Genomic DNA, 16014 nt, shown 5'->3' on the forward strand with positions numbered 1-16014 from the left:
ATTTCTTTTTCCAAAGAAAAAGAGGAAAAAAACAAAAAAAACCTGCCAGCCCCTCCCCCCTCAAGCCCAGATTTTGTTGGCGACAGCATCTGACTCTAACGCTCCTCTTTGTTTCCTTTGCTGGAATATTTGTCTAGAATCCTCTCCAAACCAGACCCAGCTGCCCTGCTTCCCAGATGCCAGAGGGAACAAGAACAGCTTTGGGCTTGAGAAGAGGAACTCTCCCCCTCCACTGGGAGGAGCAGGACGGAAGTGGGCTGAGGGCTCTGAAGTGGAGCATGAAGAGGAACTGAAAGAGGTAATGGACCGTCTGTACCCACTTGCGTGGAGGCCGCCCAAAGCCTTCTGTAGCTTCATGTGGCAGTTCCCAATTCAGTACCGCACAGGACTCGGAGAGTCCTATTTCGATATATATGTGTCCGAGGCAACCTCCCTGCCTAGCCACTACAGCATGCAGAGTCAGGACTGCCTAGCTCCGTACATGCATCCATAATGTAGTGCACAAATTAACGGTAGTGATCTATAGGCTTGGCCTGTGCTAGTGTAATTGCTTCTGAAATGGTATGTTGTAAGATATCAGGATCCCTGTGTGGGGCGCGGACCCTCAGCGCCAGCTGGACTGGAGAGCTGTATTTTGTAGAGCTCAATGGTTCTCACACTGGTCTCCTGTCACAGCAGCTACACATCTCTGAGGCTTCAGGCGGCGTTGTAGCCCAGTTGGTAAACACTTAACTCACCCAAAAAGCCTCTGGAGACTCTCAGCTCTGCATCCTGTGCAGCTGCTTCATGGCCTCTGCAAGCTGTCTGGGGGCATTCTCTAGGAACCTCTTGTTTTTTATTTAGCCTTTGATCAGCTGCATCTGTTCTGCTCTTGGGTTTCAATCCCTATAATGGAAGCAGTCGGCTGCTGGAGTGACAAGTGTGAGAGAAAGCAGAGTAGGGTGTGTTTGGTGTAAACTCCGCTGTGATCGAATTGGCACATGATGCCAAAAGTGGCCATGACAGCAAATGCTCAGTAGGTGAGACCCCAGCTGCAGAAGAATCTGGAGAGGTGAAAGCCATGGGGGCCTCAGGCTGGGATTGAGGAGCCCGAGTGCTTAGTTTACAAGTCAATAGATGATTTTTTATTTTCTCCCCAATAGCTAGAGCTGCAAACACTTACCTGAACACTGAAAATCTTCTGTTCTTTGTATCCTCACTAGTAACTGAGCAAGCAGCTAGGAGGTGGGCTGGGATCCATCTCCTTCTTGATCTTTGTTTTCATAATGTAAATTGATGGAGCTCTTTACATCTCTCGCAGTCTGGCATTTTTTCCAGGTGATAGTGAAGAGTGAAGTGCTGATTATTATTTCATAGTGTTCTTATTTATTATCTGTTTTACGGTAATGCCCAAAAGCTCAGCTCAGGTTCAGGTAGATGCTATGCCAAGAGCTTTCAGTCGCAGATACTTTTCTGAGTGTGACTACCCTTGGATACTGTGATGACCTGGAATGTTCTTAATGTTTTCTCTGAATACTGTGTGGGTGCCTCAGTTTCCCCTATGCAGTTCTTAAGTATCTAGGTGGGGGGATCAGGGTGTGTGATTGTTGCAGAGCCCAAGAGGGCCAGTATGGTGGTGTCTGCACAGAGAATGGCCGACACCCTGTCTCCTGGCAACTGATGGCCTGGGCCCCTCCTCTGCAAAGGTGCCAACTGAAGGTGTTGGAGAACAAAGAGGTCAGGTGGCCTCCTGGCCGGGGAAAGAGACAAAGGCCAGAGGAGGGGCTGGAGAGTTTCACTTTGGAGCTGGCTGGGGAAACGGGGGGAATGCCCCAGGGCTGGGGTCTAAGCTCCCTGCCCCCCAAGATGGACCTGACTGAGGGGGTCCTGTTGTCTGCACCTACACGCACTGTTTTGGACTGTGTTCCTGTCGTCTAATACAGTGCTTCTCAAGCTATCTGATGTGGGGGACCAGCAATTTTTGTTTTCCAGTGTGCCGGGGACCGGTGCCATATTATTATCCTATTCGATGCTCTTATGAGGAAACTCGCCACGGACCGGCAGCCGATGGACCACCACTTGCAGAAGCACTGGTCAATAAACCTCCTGTTTTACTGGCTGGCGGAGAGTCATAGTGAATCGCAGGAAGTGGGGGGTGCAGAGCCCTGACTCCCCCATACTCCATGACAGATGCTTTCAGCCAACCCTTGAATTGTCCTGTCCCCACTCAGGCTCAGCTCTAACCCCGACGTGAAAGTGCCTCCCGTAAAAAAATGTGGGAGCCTCTATAGAGGGGCTGCTCATCCTTGTGTCATTTGTTCTGCAGACTCTCTCGGCACTTGATCAGCCCAAACTGGGATGTTCCTCTCAACCCAGGACCTGTGTTGTGCTAACAGAATGGAGATTATAGGTTTGGCTTTCATTTGTGAAGGGGATTTTGAAGAGCTCTGTCTTTCGGAAATGTCTGCTTAGTTAATAAAATTCTCCTTAGGAAGAGGTTTAACCACTTGATAACCTTCTACTTGTGTCTGAGGTTGGACTGGAAACCCTGTCTGGTTCTCTGCTGTGCCTAAAAACTCCTTTTATCCAAAAGCTGGGTGTGTCTCAGGATAACAGCACAGTTCTCTCCAAGTCACTTGACTTCTGAAAACTCCACTACTTTTTGTCTCTGTGGCACTCGCTCAGCTGAGACAACTCTGTCTAGAGGTCCTGGCCAGCCTGTGATGGCGATAGCGAGCTGCAACATCACCCAGTGATCTGTGTTCAAGGGCTTTTGCCCTCTACTCCCAAAAGTTACGTCTGAGCATATTCAAAGTTCTCCCCAATGCAGTCTGTGGGCCCCATAGTCAGGCCTCCACGCCGTTCTGCAGGGCCAACTCATAGCTTGGCTGTGTTTGTACTTTACCAAGTCCCTTGCAAACCAGAGATGAAGCAATACATTGACCCCAAACTTCTGTGCCCCACCCGTGACCTCCCACGCGCACGCACATGCGTCAAGGGAGCTTTGCTGCTTGGGCCTGTCTTTATAATAAAGTTCATCTAGCATTGTGGTCAGTTGGTTTAAAGGAGAACAGAGCAGAAAAAGGCTATGCTCTTGGAAATGAGGAACTGAGTGGCTTAGGTTGGCATCATGTGAGCAGGTGCTGTGCGGTGCCAGCTGTCCCAGCACAGCTCTGCCCAGACACCTCAGTCCTGGGTTGGAGCTCATTTGTGTACAAGTCAACTCCAGTAGAGCTGGTCAGTGCTCGGTTGCTATGGTGATGGGCACTCTGGCTAACCCTACAGTAGGTAGCTACGTTACCCAGGTCTGTTCGTGGACGGTAAAATCTAGCGTTGATGCACATGCATTTTTTCTTTCACTCTCACTTGGGCACCGCATTCTCTACTGGTATAAGAGGGTACAACTATATGAAGTCCAAGAGCTTTGGACCTTCTTATGCTAAAGGTGAAGCTGTCATCATGCCATCCTATATAGGGCCTCAGTTCTTAAATAACATAAGAATGGCCACACTGGGTCATACCAATGGTCCATCGAGCCCCGTAACTTGTCTTCTGACAGTGGCCAGGGCCAGATGCTTCAGAGGGAATGAACAGAACAGGGAATTTATCCAGTCCAGTCCCAGCATCTGGTGGTCCGAGATTAAGGGACTCCCAGAGCATGGGGTTGCATCCCTGACTGTCTTGGCTAATAGCTATTGGACCTATTCTCTGGGAACTTACTTAATTCTGTTTGAACCCAGTTATATTTTTGGCCTTCACAGCATCCTCTGGCAATGAGTTCCACAGGTTGACTGTGTGTTGTGTGAAGAAATACTTCCTTAAGTTTGTTTAAACCTGCTGCCTTTTACTTTCATTGGGTGACCCCTGGTTCGTGCGTTACGTGAAGGAGTAAATAACACTTCCTGGTTCACTTTCTCCACACCATTCGTCATCTGACAGATCTCTCTCCTATCCGCCCCCCTTAGTCATCTCTTTTCTCTGACAGAGTTAGAGGTTGTGAGGTACCAGCCCTTCCTTGAGGCCTGTGGTGGTGTTGCTGCTGAGGGTTGGTTCTTACAACCCTTCACTGTAGAGGACTGGGGTACAAAGCCTTTCGCTTGTTGTGATTGGTTCCCAGCCAACCCAGCCTGGAAGTTGCCATCCTCACAGCTGTCACTTGGGTCTGAAGTGAGCTAGTGATCTCAGTCCTGTTCCTAGTGGGCAGGTGGGTGCCCCCATGTAAACCCCCATCATTGACCGTCACAGCAGAGCAATCAAGAACTGAATGAATGACTGATACTAGACAGAAAGCATGGTATTCGTGGTTAGGAATGGTAATAATAGACCAACCCCTGAGCAAGGAGAGCTTCTAATGTTGCTCAGAGTGGCCAAGGGTTTTAGTTTAAGGCCATGGTCATCGACTCTGACCTGTTGGCCATTCAGTTACCCCCAGTTTCCCTTGTATTGAGCCCAGTGACTTGTATAGTTAAAGCTTATCTTCTACAAAGGCATCCAGTCTTGGTGTGAAGACCTCACGAGATGGAGAATCCACCATTTCCCTTGGTAGCTCGTTCCGGTGGTCATTTGCCATCAGTACATTCAAGGAGGGGTTGCTTCCCCAGAATGATAGTTATTGGGGAGGATTTTGTGCTTGATGAAATCTGTGTTACTCTTTTTCCACCATCTCCTGAAGTCAAGCTCTTGCATCTACACTGCCCTTTATAGGGGAGACTTCAGGTCTGTTTTGTCTAATTCTACAAAGAACCACGAGTGTGTTCTTCAACAAGGACAAACTAAGAGCTTATCAGGAGGGGCGAAAAAAGCCATCCAAAAGCGCAGGAATGCAAAGAACTTTTCTCTTCCAGAAATTGTGTTAGAAACAGTCCTTGAGTTTTGGATAGAGTGAAACAGTTTGATATGTATACTCTTGTATCTTCTCTTTGACAGCTTGGTTGGATTAACTATGGGTTCACTACGGAGCCAGTGTATAAAAAGCTTGATTGTCCCGTGGAGGAAGGAGTTAAAGTGAGGACTGTAACAGATGTTAGTTATAAAGATGACCAGTAAGTGAAATGCTTGTTTCTCTTCTTGCTCCTAGAAAAGGCCTCTATTCCATTGTTTCCCTTTCCTGTGGACTCGTTCTCCCATTCCCCTGTTCTCAGGGCAGTTTTGATTCCTAAATACTAGGAGTTGGGCATCTAGTAGGAAGTTCTAGGCTGGGATGAATTTTGGTGACTGCAGCAACATCCCTTGGTATGCAATTTTCTTATATCCCCCAAACTAATTAAGGTAGAGTGGGTCAGTGAGTCAGAGCGGGTAGTGAAACCAAGCCCCATTCCCTCTTAGGGAGAGGGGAGTGCAGTGTTGCTGGAGGCACCATCTTTCAGATGATGCATAACTTACGTCCTGACCATATGTGGTGTCACACTCCTAGATGAGCTCCCAATCCGGGACACTCAGCAGGGTCCTGAGCAGGGTCCTACAGGCTTTTGGCTTGCAAGGGCTTGATGGAGTTTAGGTACCGTCTCTCTGACTTTGAGCCTCTCGTCAGGCACTACAGGGGCAGCCCCCAGGTCTGAGTGGGACTCCTTGCCTTGAAACTAGCACTGCTCTCCCCAAACTCCCCAGTAGCAAGTACTGGCTCCCAGAGTTCCACAAAAGCTTTGGACCCTCTGGTTTGTGGTTTCCCTTTCGAGGAACTGTGTGACAGTCTGAGGCCTGGTCTGCAATACAGAGAAAGGCAGCTTACATCAGCTGAACTCAGTAAGCGTCTACACTATGACGTTGCTCACGCTGATGTAAGTGGCCCACTAGACCAACCTAATAACTCAGCCTCTGTGAGAGACGTAGCACTTGGGTCAGTGTAGTTAGGTCAATGCAGTGTCCATGTGGCCATTGTGTTGGTTACATTGCCTGTCAGTGCCCCACAATGTGCCACTTCAGTTGGTGCAAGCGCTCCTGGTGGGTGAGGACGCACATCGCCAACAGAAGGAGCGCAGTGTGCGCTGATTTAATTACTGCGGTAGGTCGACCGAACTTAAGTGGACTTAATTTTTTAGTGTAGGCGCGCCCTAAGCAAGTAACACGCAGACTCTGCAACGGAGTTGCTAAACACACACACACACACATTCATTTTATTAGAGAGAGCACAAGAGATACACAGATCTATAAGAAACAACAAACACCGGCATGCAAGGACCTGCCTCAGTTTCCTCACCCTTCCAGAGGGTTCTTTGGGTTTTAGTCAGTCTCTTCCAGGGAATCCCAGATTCTTCTGCACCCTCTCTCTTGCTGCCTAGCCTTCTGCTTCTGGGCTCTCTCTGCTCAAGCACTCACAGAAGCACTCTGGCTTATAAGCAGGAGTTTGGTCATGAGCCCCAGTGTGAGACCTTGGACCCCAGCTGTGATAGGTTCACCTCCATACACCCCTTTGTTTTAGGGGGGGTGGATCTGATAAGTCATTAGCAAGTCAATACTCCTTCCAAGGAGTCTCCATTGTCCGGCTAGGGCAAGGTTATTCAGCTGTTGATGGTCTGTGAAGTTTGTCCCATTCAGGGCAGAGGCCCAGTCCCCCTTCTTTTAACACAAGAGGTATAATGCAGCAAACAACTCCCATAGGGGTATAAATGTAAAATCCAACTGGAATTCATAAGTGCACACAGACAGATTCCCAGGCTGTTCCTGTCCCATCTGGTTTCTAAAGCTGTAGAGCACTTCCTGCAGTAACAGGGGTATTAATCTTGCTGTTCTTCTTCGAGTGATTGCTCCTATGCATTCCATTTAGGTGTGTGCGCTGCGCGTGCACGGCTCTCCGGAACATTTTTACCCTAGCAACTCCGGCGGGCTGGCTGGGCGCCCCCTGGAGTGGTGCCGCTATGGCGCTGGATATATACCCCAGCTGGCCCGTCCGCTCCTCAGTTCCTTCTTACCGCCCGTGACGGCCAGTTGGAACAGTGGAGTGCTCCCTTACCTCCACAGCCCTAGCGTTTCTCCATCTCTTCTTTTATATATAGTTCATTACTTAGTTAGTATAGTTGTATAGTTAGTCAAGTTTAGTAGTTAATAGTGTAAGTAGGGAATTAGAGGGGTTAGCCCTCTTCTTCCACTCCCGGTGCGGGCTTATGCCCGGGGCACCGGGATTCAAGCCCTGCGCGGCTTGCCAGCGGCACATGCCGGTGAGTGATCCACACGACTCCTGCCTTCGCTGCCTCGGGGAGTCACACAGGACTGACAAGTGCCCGATCTGCGTGGCCTTCAAACCCCGAACGAGGAAGGAGCGGGACTCTCGCCTCAAGCAACTGCTGATGGAGGCTTCGCTCCAGCCTCCGGCGCCAACTCCACCGGCGCCGAAGCCTTCCTCGGCGAGCAGCGCACCGGCAGCACCGAGCCGCTCCGGTGCCGAAGCCCCTCGACACCCGGCACCGACGTCCCGGCACCGCTCCCTCTCCCCAGGAAGGAAGCATAAGGCGCCGAAGACGGCCTCTGCAAAGCGTCCGCAGAGACCGTTAGCCCAGCCGCCTCCGACAAAAACGGTTCAGGCTGAGGCAGTGCACGGGCAGTGCACGGTGCCGTCGACTCCGGCGCCGCAAGGGCCGTCGAGTCCTGCACCACCCAGCTCCCCGGTACCCACCGAGGATGAGCTGTGGATCCCGTCCACGCCTGAGGCGTTTGCGATGGTGAGGGAGCTAATCGAGCTCGCGGAAGCTCAAAGCCTCCGGCCCCCGGCACCGCCGGTGCGGGCCCTTAAGTCAGTGGGCAAACCGCTGATGATGCGGCCTCCTTCCCCTGACGAGCGAGACGGTCGGCGCTCCAGGATTCGGTCTCGATCCCGGTCCCACTCTCGGAGACGGTCGCCGCCGCGCCGATCCCGATCCGGAAGACGATCGACCTCGCGCGACGCCGTTCCCCGTCTCGGCACCGGTCGCAGTCCCGGCACCGCTCTCAATCGCGGTACCGGTCGTACTCCCGGCAACGGTCCCGCTCCCGGTCACCGAGTCACCAGCACCGCAAGAGGTCCGGTTCCAAAGACCACTTTCGGCACCGAGACTCCCAGAGCCACTCCCGCCGCCGCCGCTCGAGGTCGAGGTCGAGCTCCAGGCACCGTCGGTCGACCTGCCGGCACCGGCGGTCGACCTCCCGACGCCGTCGGTCGAGCTCCCGGCACCGGCGGTCGAGCTCCCAGTACCACGCCACATGCAGGTCCCGCTCCCCGATTAGGTCACGCGATGACCGACACCGACCTTCGACACCGGCTAGACACTTGACGCCGGTATCGGTCGCACGCTCGGGGATCGCCTCAGCTCCTCCCTGGCCCTCTCGTGAGCCCTCCATCGCTTCCCCTGAGGGCAGTGCAGTGGACTTCAGGGCAGAGTCTCAAGGTCGGGACCATGGACCCCAACAGTGGGGATATTGGGTTCCCTGGGCCCAACACGAACGAGGGCCTCCCCTTCCGACGAGGCAGGCGGGTACGGAGCGTTCGGTGCCGGAGGCCACAGTCAGCAGGCCCCCCCCCGTCTCCAACGGGAAAGACCAACTCGCCTCAAGGCCCGGCATTGGGGCAGGAGGCCGTGGCGGCTGATCGCCCAAGGGCAGAGCAAACATCTGACGAGGTGCTGCCAGGCCGCTCCTCGTCCTCCTCACCCGACGAGGCGGTGGCGGGGGCATCACCATCCGAACCCCCGCCTATTGACCTAAAGGCACACCAGGACCTTCTCCGCCGTGTGGCAAAGGCTATTAACCTGCCCATTGAGGAGGTCCCAGAGGACGATGACCCAGTAACTGATGTCGTGGGAGCAGAGGTCCCCGTGAGAGTGGCACTGCCCTTTATCCGCACTATACAGCGGAATAATGCTACAATCTGGCAGTCGCCTTCCTCAGTCCCCCCCACGGCGCGAGGGGTGGAGAGGAAATATTCCGTCCCGCCCAAAGGGTACGAGTACTTGTACGTGCACCCAACCCCGGACTCTCTGGTGGTCCAGTCAGTGAACGACCGGGAGAGGCACGGGCAGCCGGCCGCTGCGCCAAAATCTAAGGAGTCGCGGCGCATAGACCTGTTGGGGCGAAAGATCTATTCAGCGGGTGGCCTTCAGCTCCACATAGCGAACCAAATGGCGCTCCTTTCCCGGTACACTTTTAACATCTTGGGGTGCCTGGGTAAATTTTCGGAGTTGACCCCGCAAGACTCCCGCCGGGAATTCTCGGCACTCCTGGACGAGGGCAGGACGGCCTCCCGGACCTTAATTCGAGCAGCCTTGGACTCCGCGGACTCAGGAGCCAGAACTATGGCTTCCGGCATAACCATGCGGCGCATTGCGTGGCTGCAATCCTCCACCTTGCCGCCGGAGGTGCAATACACCCTCCAGGACCTCCCCTTCGATGCACAGGGTCTCTTCTCAGAGAAGACGGACTCAAGAATTCAGACCCTGAAGGATGGGAGGATTGCTATTCGAACTTTGGGCATGCACACGCCGGCCACCCAGAGACGGCCGTTCCGGCAGCAGCCCTACCGGCCCTTCACCCAGGCCAGGTCTAGGCCATTTAACAATCGCCGGACGGCCCCCTACCGCCGCAGGCCGTCGGGGGGTAGGCGTAACCAGACCCAGGGCCCCTCCAAGGCCCCTCAAGGCCCGAAACAGGCCTTTTGATGGGACGCCCGAGGACGGCCCACCACTCTCCCCCCAGGATCCATCCCTATTATTTTCAAATCGCCTTTCCCACTTCCTCCAGGCGTGGTGCTCTATAACATCGGACAGCTGGGTCCTCAACACCGTCCAGCACGGCTACCGCCTGCAGTTTATTTTGCCCCCTCCCTCCCACCCACCTTCCCCGTCCCTCTTCAGGGACCCCTCTCACGAGCAAGTCCTCTTACAGGAGGTCGAGACTCTGTTGAGCGTGGGTGCTATAGAGGAGGTGCCTCGCAGCAGGCGGGGCAGGGGATTCTATTCCAGATACTTTCTCATCCCCAAGGCGAAAGGAGGCCTTCGTCCCATCTTAGACCTCCGGGAGCTCAACAGACACCTGTGCAAGCTCAGGTTTCGTATGGTGACCTTGGGGACCATTATTCCTTCCTTGGATCCGGGAGACTGGTTTGCCGCCCTCGACATGAAGGATGCATACTTTCATGTGGCAATTTACCTCCCCCCCCCCACAGACGCTACCTGCGCTTCGTGGTCAACGACGCTCACTACCAGTTTGCGGTACTACCCTTCGGCCTCTCCACCGCACCGAGAGTGTTCACCAAGTGTATGGCGGTCGTGGCCGCAGCCCTCCGCCGTCGTCGAATACATGTGTACCCGTATCTCGACGACTGGCTGATTCGCGGTCGGTCCCAAGAACTGGTAGCGGCTCAGGTGACCGAAATACTGTATCTGTTCCGTTCACTAGGCCTGCTTATCAATGCCGAGAAGTCCAGCTTAATTCCAGCACAAAGGGTGGAGTTCATAGGAGCGGTCCTCGACTCCAATTTAGCCAGAGCCTGCCTCCCTCGTCCTCGGCACGAGACGATGGTCTCGCTCATACGGGCACTGCAGGCCTTCCCTACAACGACGGTGCGATCCTGCCTGCGCCTACTGGGTCACATGGCAGCGTGCACGTTTGTGACCGCGCACGCAAGGCTGCGGCTTCGCCCGTTCCAAAGGTGGCTGGCATCGGTGTACCGCCCCCATCGCGACCCCATAGACATGGTGGTGACAGTTACAAAGCCCACTCTCCAGACGCTCACACTGGTGGCTGGATCCGGGGATTGTCTGCGCAGGGGTCCCGTTCCGCCCTCCTCACCCGTCTGTCACCCTGACCACAGACGCCTCGGCGCTGGGATGGGGTGCTCACATAGGAGACCTGCATACCCAGGGTCTCTGGTCAGCTCGGGAGCTCTCCCTCCACATCAACGTCCGGGAGCTGAGAGCGATCCGCTTGGCGTGCCTCACCTTTCGGGCCCACCTACAGGACCGCTGTGTAGCGGTGTACACAGACAACACCACAGCAATGTTCTATGTGAACAAGCAGGGCGGAGCCCGATCCTCCCCGCTTTGCAAGGAAGCGATGCTCCTATGGGATCTTTGCGTGACCCACTCGATTCGCCTAGAAGGTTTTTTCTGCCGGGGGTGCAGAACACGCTGGCCGAACCATCTGAGCAGGTCGTTCGCCTCCCACGAGTGGTCCCTTCGCCCAGATGTGCCTTACACAATCTTCCAGAGGTGGGGGTTTCCCCAGATAGACCTGTTTGCCTCCAGGGCCAACAGGAAGTGCCACAGGTTCTGCTCGTACCAGGGTCAAGCTCCGGGCTCCCTCTCAGATGCGTTCCTCCTGCCATGGACGGATCCCCTCCTCTACGCGTTCCCCCCGTTTCCGCTCGTACACCGGGTGTTACTCAAGCTTCGGAGGGACAGGGCCCGCGTAATACTCGTCGCTCCGGCCTGGCCGAGACAGCACTGGTACACCTTGCTGCTCGAGTTGTCAGTTCGGGATCCCATTCACCTTCCGTTATGGCCGGACCTCATCACTCAGGACCTCGGCAGGCTTTGTCACCCGAACCTGCAGTCGCTGCATCTTACAGCTTGGTTCCTGAGTGGTTGACCAACGCAGAAAGGGGTTGTTCGTTGGCGGTGCAACAAGTTCTGCTCGAAAGTAGAAAGCCTTCGACGCGGTCTACCTACCTCGCGAAGTGGAAACGCTTCGTGATCTGGTGCGACCAACGAGGTCTTAACCCATTCTTGGTTCCCATCCCGACCATCCTCGACTACCTCTGGTACCTGAAAGGTCAAGGTCTCGCGATCTCTTCCCTGAAGGTGCACCTGGCGGCTCTGGCGGCCTTTCGGCCGGTCATAGGAGGCCGGTCCGTCTTCTCTAACCCGATGGTTGCCCGCTTCCTTAAAGGTCTAGACCGTCTGTACCCGCCGGTACGTCGTCCTACTCCAACTTGGGATTTAAACCTGGTTCTGGCTCAGATGATGAGACCACCCTTCGAGCCCCTGGCCACGTGCTCTCTGCTTCATCTCACCTGGAAGACGGCCTTCCTCGTGGCAATCACATCGGCCAGACGAGTCTCGGAACTCCGTGCCCTGACGGCCGGTCCCCCGTATACCGTCTTCCATGGGGACAAGGTGCAGCTTCGACCGCACCCGGCCTTCCTCCCCAAGGTGGTGTCGGCCTTCCACCTCAACCAAGAGATCTTCCTCCCGGTCTTCTTCCCGAAGCCGCACGCCTCACCTCGTGAGCAGCAGCTCCACACCCTGGACGTCTGCAGGGCCCTCGCTTTTTACATCGACCGGACGAAGCCCTTCCGGCGTTCGACCCAGCTGTTTGTGGCAGTCGCCGACCGCATGAAGGGTGAGCCGGTCTCCTCCCAGCGGATTTCATCCTGGGTGACGTCATGTATACGAACGTGCTACGAGCTTGCTCGCGTCCCCCCATGCCGACTCACCGCACTCACCGCACACTCGACGAGGGCGCACGCCTCGTCGGCCGCCTTCCTGGCCCATGTCCCCATCCAGGACATCTGTAGAGCGGCCACCTGGTCTTCGGTACACACCTTCGCTTCCCAATACGCGTTGGTGCAGCAGTCTCGAGACGATGCAGCCTTCGGCTCAGCGGTCCTGCACTCGGCCACGTCTCACTCCGACCCCACCGCCTAGGTAAGGCTTGGGAATCACCTAACTGGAATGCATAGGAGCAATCACTCGAAGAAGAAAAGACGGTTACTCACCGTAGTAACTGTTGTTCTTCGAGATGTGTTGCTCCTATCCATTCCAGACCCGCCCTCCTTCCCCACTGTCGGAGTAGCCGGCAAGAAGGAACTGAGGAGCGGACGGGCCGGCTGGGGTATATATCCAGCGCCATAGCGGCGCCACTCCAGGGGGCGCCCAGCCGGCCCGCCGGAGTTGCTAGGGTAAAAATGTTCCGAAGAGCCGTGCACGCGCGGCGCGCACACCTAAATGGAATGGATTGGAGCAACACATCTCGAAGAACAACAGTTACTACGGTGAGTAACTGTCTTTTCCGGCCAAACCCCAGCGTGGGTTATCATATTTTTTCTACCTAAGGCGGTGGCTACACTTGCAGATGTAGAGCGCCGGGAGTTAAACCAGCCCTCAGAGACAGCAGCAGGGAAAGCGCTGCCGTGTGTTCACACTATCACTGCAAGCGCGGTGGCATGGCCACATTAGCAGCTCTTGCAACACCCCAGAGAGCAGTGCATTGTGGTAGCTATCCCAGTGTGCAAGTGGCTGCAGCGTGCTTTTCAAATGGGCGGGAGGAATGTGACAGGGAGTGTGTTGTGTGTATGTGGGGGGAGAGACGGTGTGTTTTGGGGGGTAGAGAGTGTGTCAGCATGCTGTCTTGTAAATTCAGACAGCGGGGGGGGAAGAGGGAAACCCTGACATCAGCCCCCCCACACACACACACACACTCTCTCTCTCTCTCTCTGCAGCAGCAGCATTCTACAGTAGTGGTTTGCTTTGTCCCAGAGCCGATAAGCAGCCGGCTATCAGAAACAGAGCTTTGAAAGGGGATATCCGCATGCCTGCAGCCGAGTTCAAAACAATGACCAGAGTGTCCACTTGACTTCAGGGGATTATGGGACGTTTCTGGAGGCCAGTCACAGCGCACTAATGCAACACATTGTCCACACTGACACTCGGGCGTTTCAGCCGGGGTGCGGCAAGAGTTCTGCTTCTCATGGAGGTGGATTACCAGGAGCGCTCCAGCTGCAGAGTCCAGGCGCTCTAAGTGCCGTGCCAGTGTGGACACCGCAGGAGTTATAGCGCCCGGGGTTGATTTAATGCGCTCTAACTTGCAAGTGTAGCCAAGCCCTAAGTATGTCTACACTAGAAATGCGACAGCGGTACAGCATAGGCATTTACTACACTGACTGCAGCGACTGGAGGGGGTTGTTCCGTCCCTGTAGTAGATCCACCTCTCCAAGAGGCAGTAGCGATGTCGATGGTTCTTCTGCCACCCTAGCAGTGTCTACAGGGGGGCACAGGTCGGTTTAATTGCATCGCAGGGGACGTGATGTTTTTCACAGCCCTCAGCAGTGTGGTTAAGCGCACGTAACTGTAGTGTAGACCAGCCCTCAAACTTCACCGGCACTTTCAACTGGAAAGTTCCCCCCGCCCCATTTCCTGCTCTGAACTCTTGCTGTGTTCTGTTAACCAGCTACCATGATCCACCCCGGAGAGGTGACCACAGCAATGTCTGAAAATGGGGTTGGGCAAAGCTTTGAGCTCCAGGGCCTTCCATGGCTCATCCGATTGGCAATCATTGCTTCAGTTTGTATTTTTTAATCAAGGCCAGTATTGCCAAACTGAACCTTCACCAGTGCAGACAAAGGTGATTCAAAGTGTCGTTCTCCTCAGAAAAGCGACTGTAAAAGTGGTAACATACTACACAACAGGGCTGCTCCTTTTGTGTATTCAGAGATCTGTTTGCACATTTTTGTGGTGCTTTTTATTTTTTACCAATGTGCTAGGGAAGAGCAAGCTGGAGTCTTTTCCTTCTCAGGTGTCAGCAGCAGAATTGTTTGCCAAGTTCCAGACAGTTACACCTGTGCAAGCAGCTAATGGAGTGGCACAGATGTCAATGAGAACATAATTCGGCCCGTAGAACTGTTGGTGGGGGGGCACTTGGGATGGAAAGAGCCCAGCTTGACTCTGATTTCAGGGAACTTTGCACAGCTGGTAGTTGCGGGGAGGATGCGGGGGTGGGAAACATCTTTACTCACAAACTGAATACATTTGTTGAGTCACTGAGGGACAGTACCGTGGAACTCCCCCCCACCCCCCGGCCTTGCTAGAGCACTTCTCTGTTTTGCCATTAGAGGGCACACTCCCCTCCATCAATAGCATTGCCTGTGGACATCTTCGTGGTGCCCGCTGCATATAGCTTCCCCGCAGTCCATCCAGAGTGGTTTGTTGATAACGGTGGATCTGGAGCCTCTGGGATGCCCGTGTGACAGCTCTCTCAGTGGCAGAAGTCCTCCAGCTGTTACTGTGAAAGGCAGCCAGCCGCACGCTGTGGGTGTTCACTGTGTCGCTTTTGGCTCTTTCAGCCGCATGTACTGCTTTGACTATGGAAACAGACATTATTACCAACCTAAGAAAGATCATGAGCGAGCCTACATGATGAAGCTGGCAGAAAGGTAACCGGCACTCGCTGTCCTGTGGGAAGTCCCTGCCTGCAGCTGTCTCAAATTATTTATTTTCCCTTCTAAAATGAAAGGACCGTTGACTAGTAGCCCTGAAAATCGCACTTCTTTGGTATGGTGAAGGCAGTAGCAGTGCAAGGGTGTCTCCTTCCCCAGCCCCTTCCCGCTGACCTCAACTCTGCCCTGGAAAGGTAAAGAGACGGGAAGTCACTGTCCTGCTCTGCCCGGCAGTGGCGAGGCCTCAGCTGGAATTGTGGGTCCCAGGGCTGGGTGCTGCACTTTAGGAAGGATGTGGACAAGTTGGAGAGAGTCCAGAGGAGAGCAACAAATATGAGCAAAGGTTTAGAAAACCTGACCTGGGAGGAAAGGTTAAAAACCTGGACATGTTTAGTCCTGAGACAGGACGACAGAGGCAGGATCTGATCAGTTGTTCTCCAAGTCCCCAGAAGGTAGGACGAGCAGTACTGGGTTGAATCTGCAGCAAGGGAGGTTTAGGTTCGATATTAGGAAATCTTTCTCTCGCTAAGGGGAGTTAAGCTCTGGAATAGGGTTCCTAGGGCATTTGTGGAACCCCCGTCATTGGAGGTTTTTAAGAACAGGTTGGACAAACACCTGTTGGGGAAGGTCTAGGTGTACTTGGTTGTGCCCAGGGCCGGCTCCAGCCTTTTTGCCGCCCCAAGTGGTGAAGCTGGGGGTGGGGGGAGAGAGAAAGCCGCGATCGGCGGCACTTCGGCGGCAGCTCTACCGCACCGCTTCATTCTTCAGCAGAAATTCGCCGACGGGTCCTTCGCTCCGAGAGGGAGTGAGGGACCCACCGCCAAATTGCCGCCGAAGACCTGGACGTGCCGCCCCTTTCCATTGGCCGCCCCAAGCACCCGCTTCCTTTGCTAGTGCCTGGAGCCAGCCCTGGTCCT

The 16014-nt window shown here is 54.5% G+C and overlaps 1 protein-coding gene across 1 annotated transcript in view; it reads left to right on the forward strand.

The window, feature by feature from the left end:
- Positions 1–16014, forward strand: part of LOC123361885 — a 35571-nt gene that overhangs the window by 15372 nt on the left and 4185 nt on the right. The window contains exons 7-9 of the mRNA XM_045002078.1: positions 138–298; positions 4906–5021; positions 15005–15094. Coding sequence (XP_044858013.1) covers positions 138–298; positions 4906–5021; positions 15005–15094 — 367 coding nt within the window. The remainder of the gene's footprint in view (positions 1–137; positions 299–4905; positions 5022–15004; positions 15095–16014) is intronic.

Source organism: Mauremys mutica, chromosome 1 (genome assembly GCF_020497125.1).
Source record: "Mauremys mutica isolate MM-2020 ecotype Southern chromosome 1, ASM2049712v1, whole genome shotgun sequence".
Classification (NCBI taxonomy): domain Eukaryota; kingdom Metazoa; phylum Chordata; order Testudines; family Geoemydidae; genus Mauremys; species Mauremys mutica.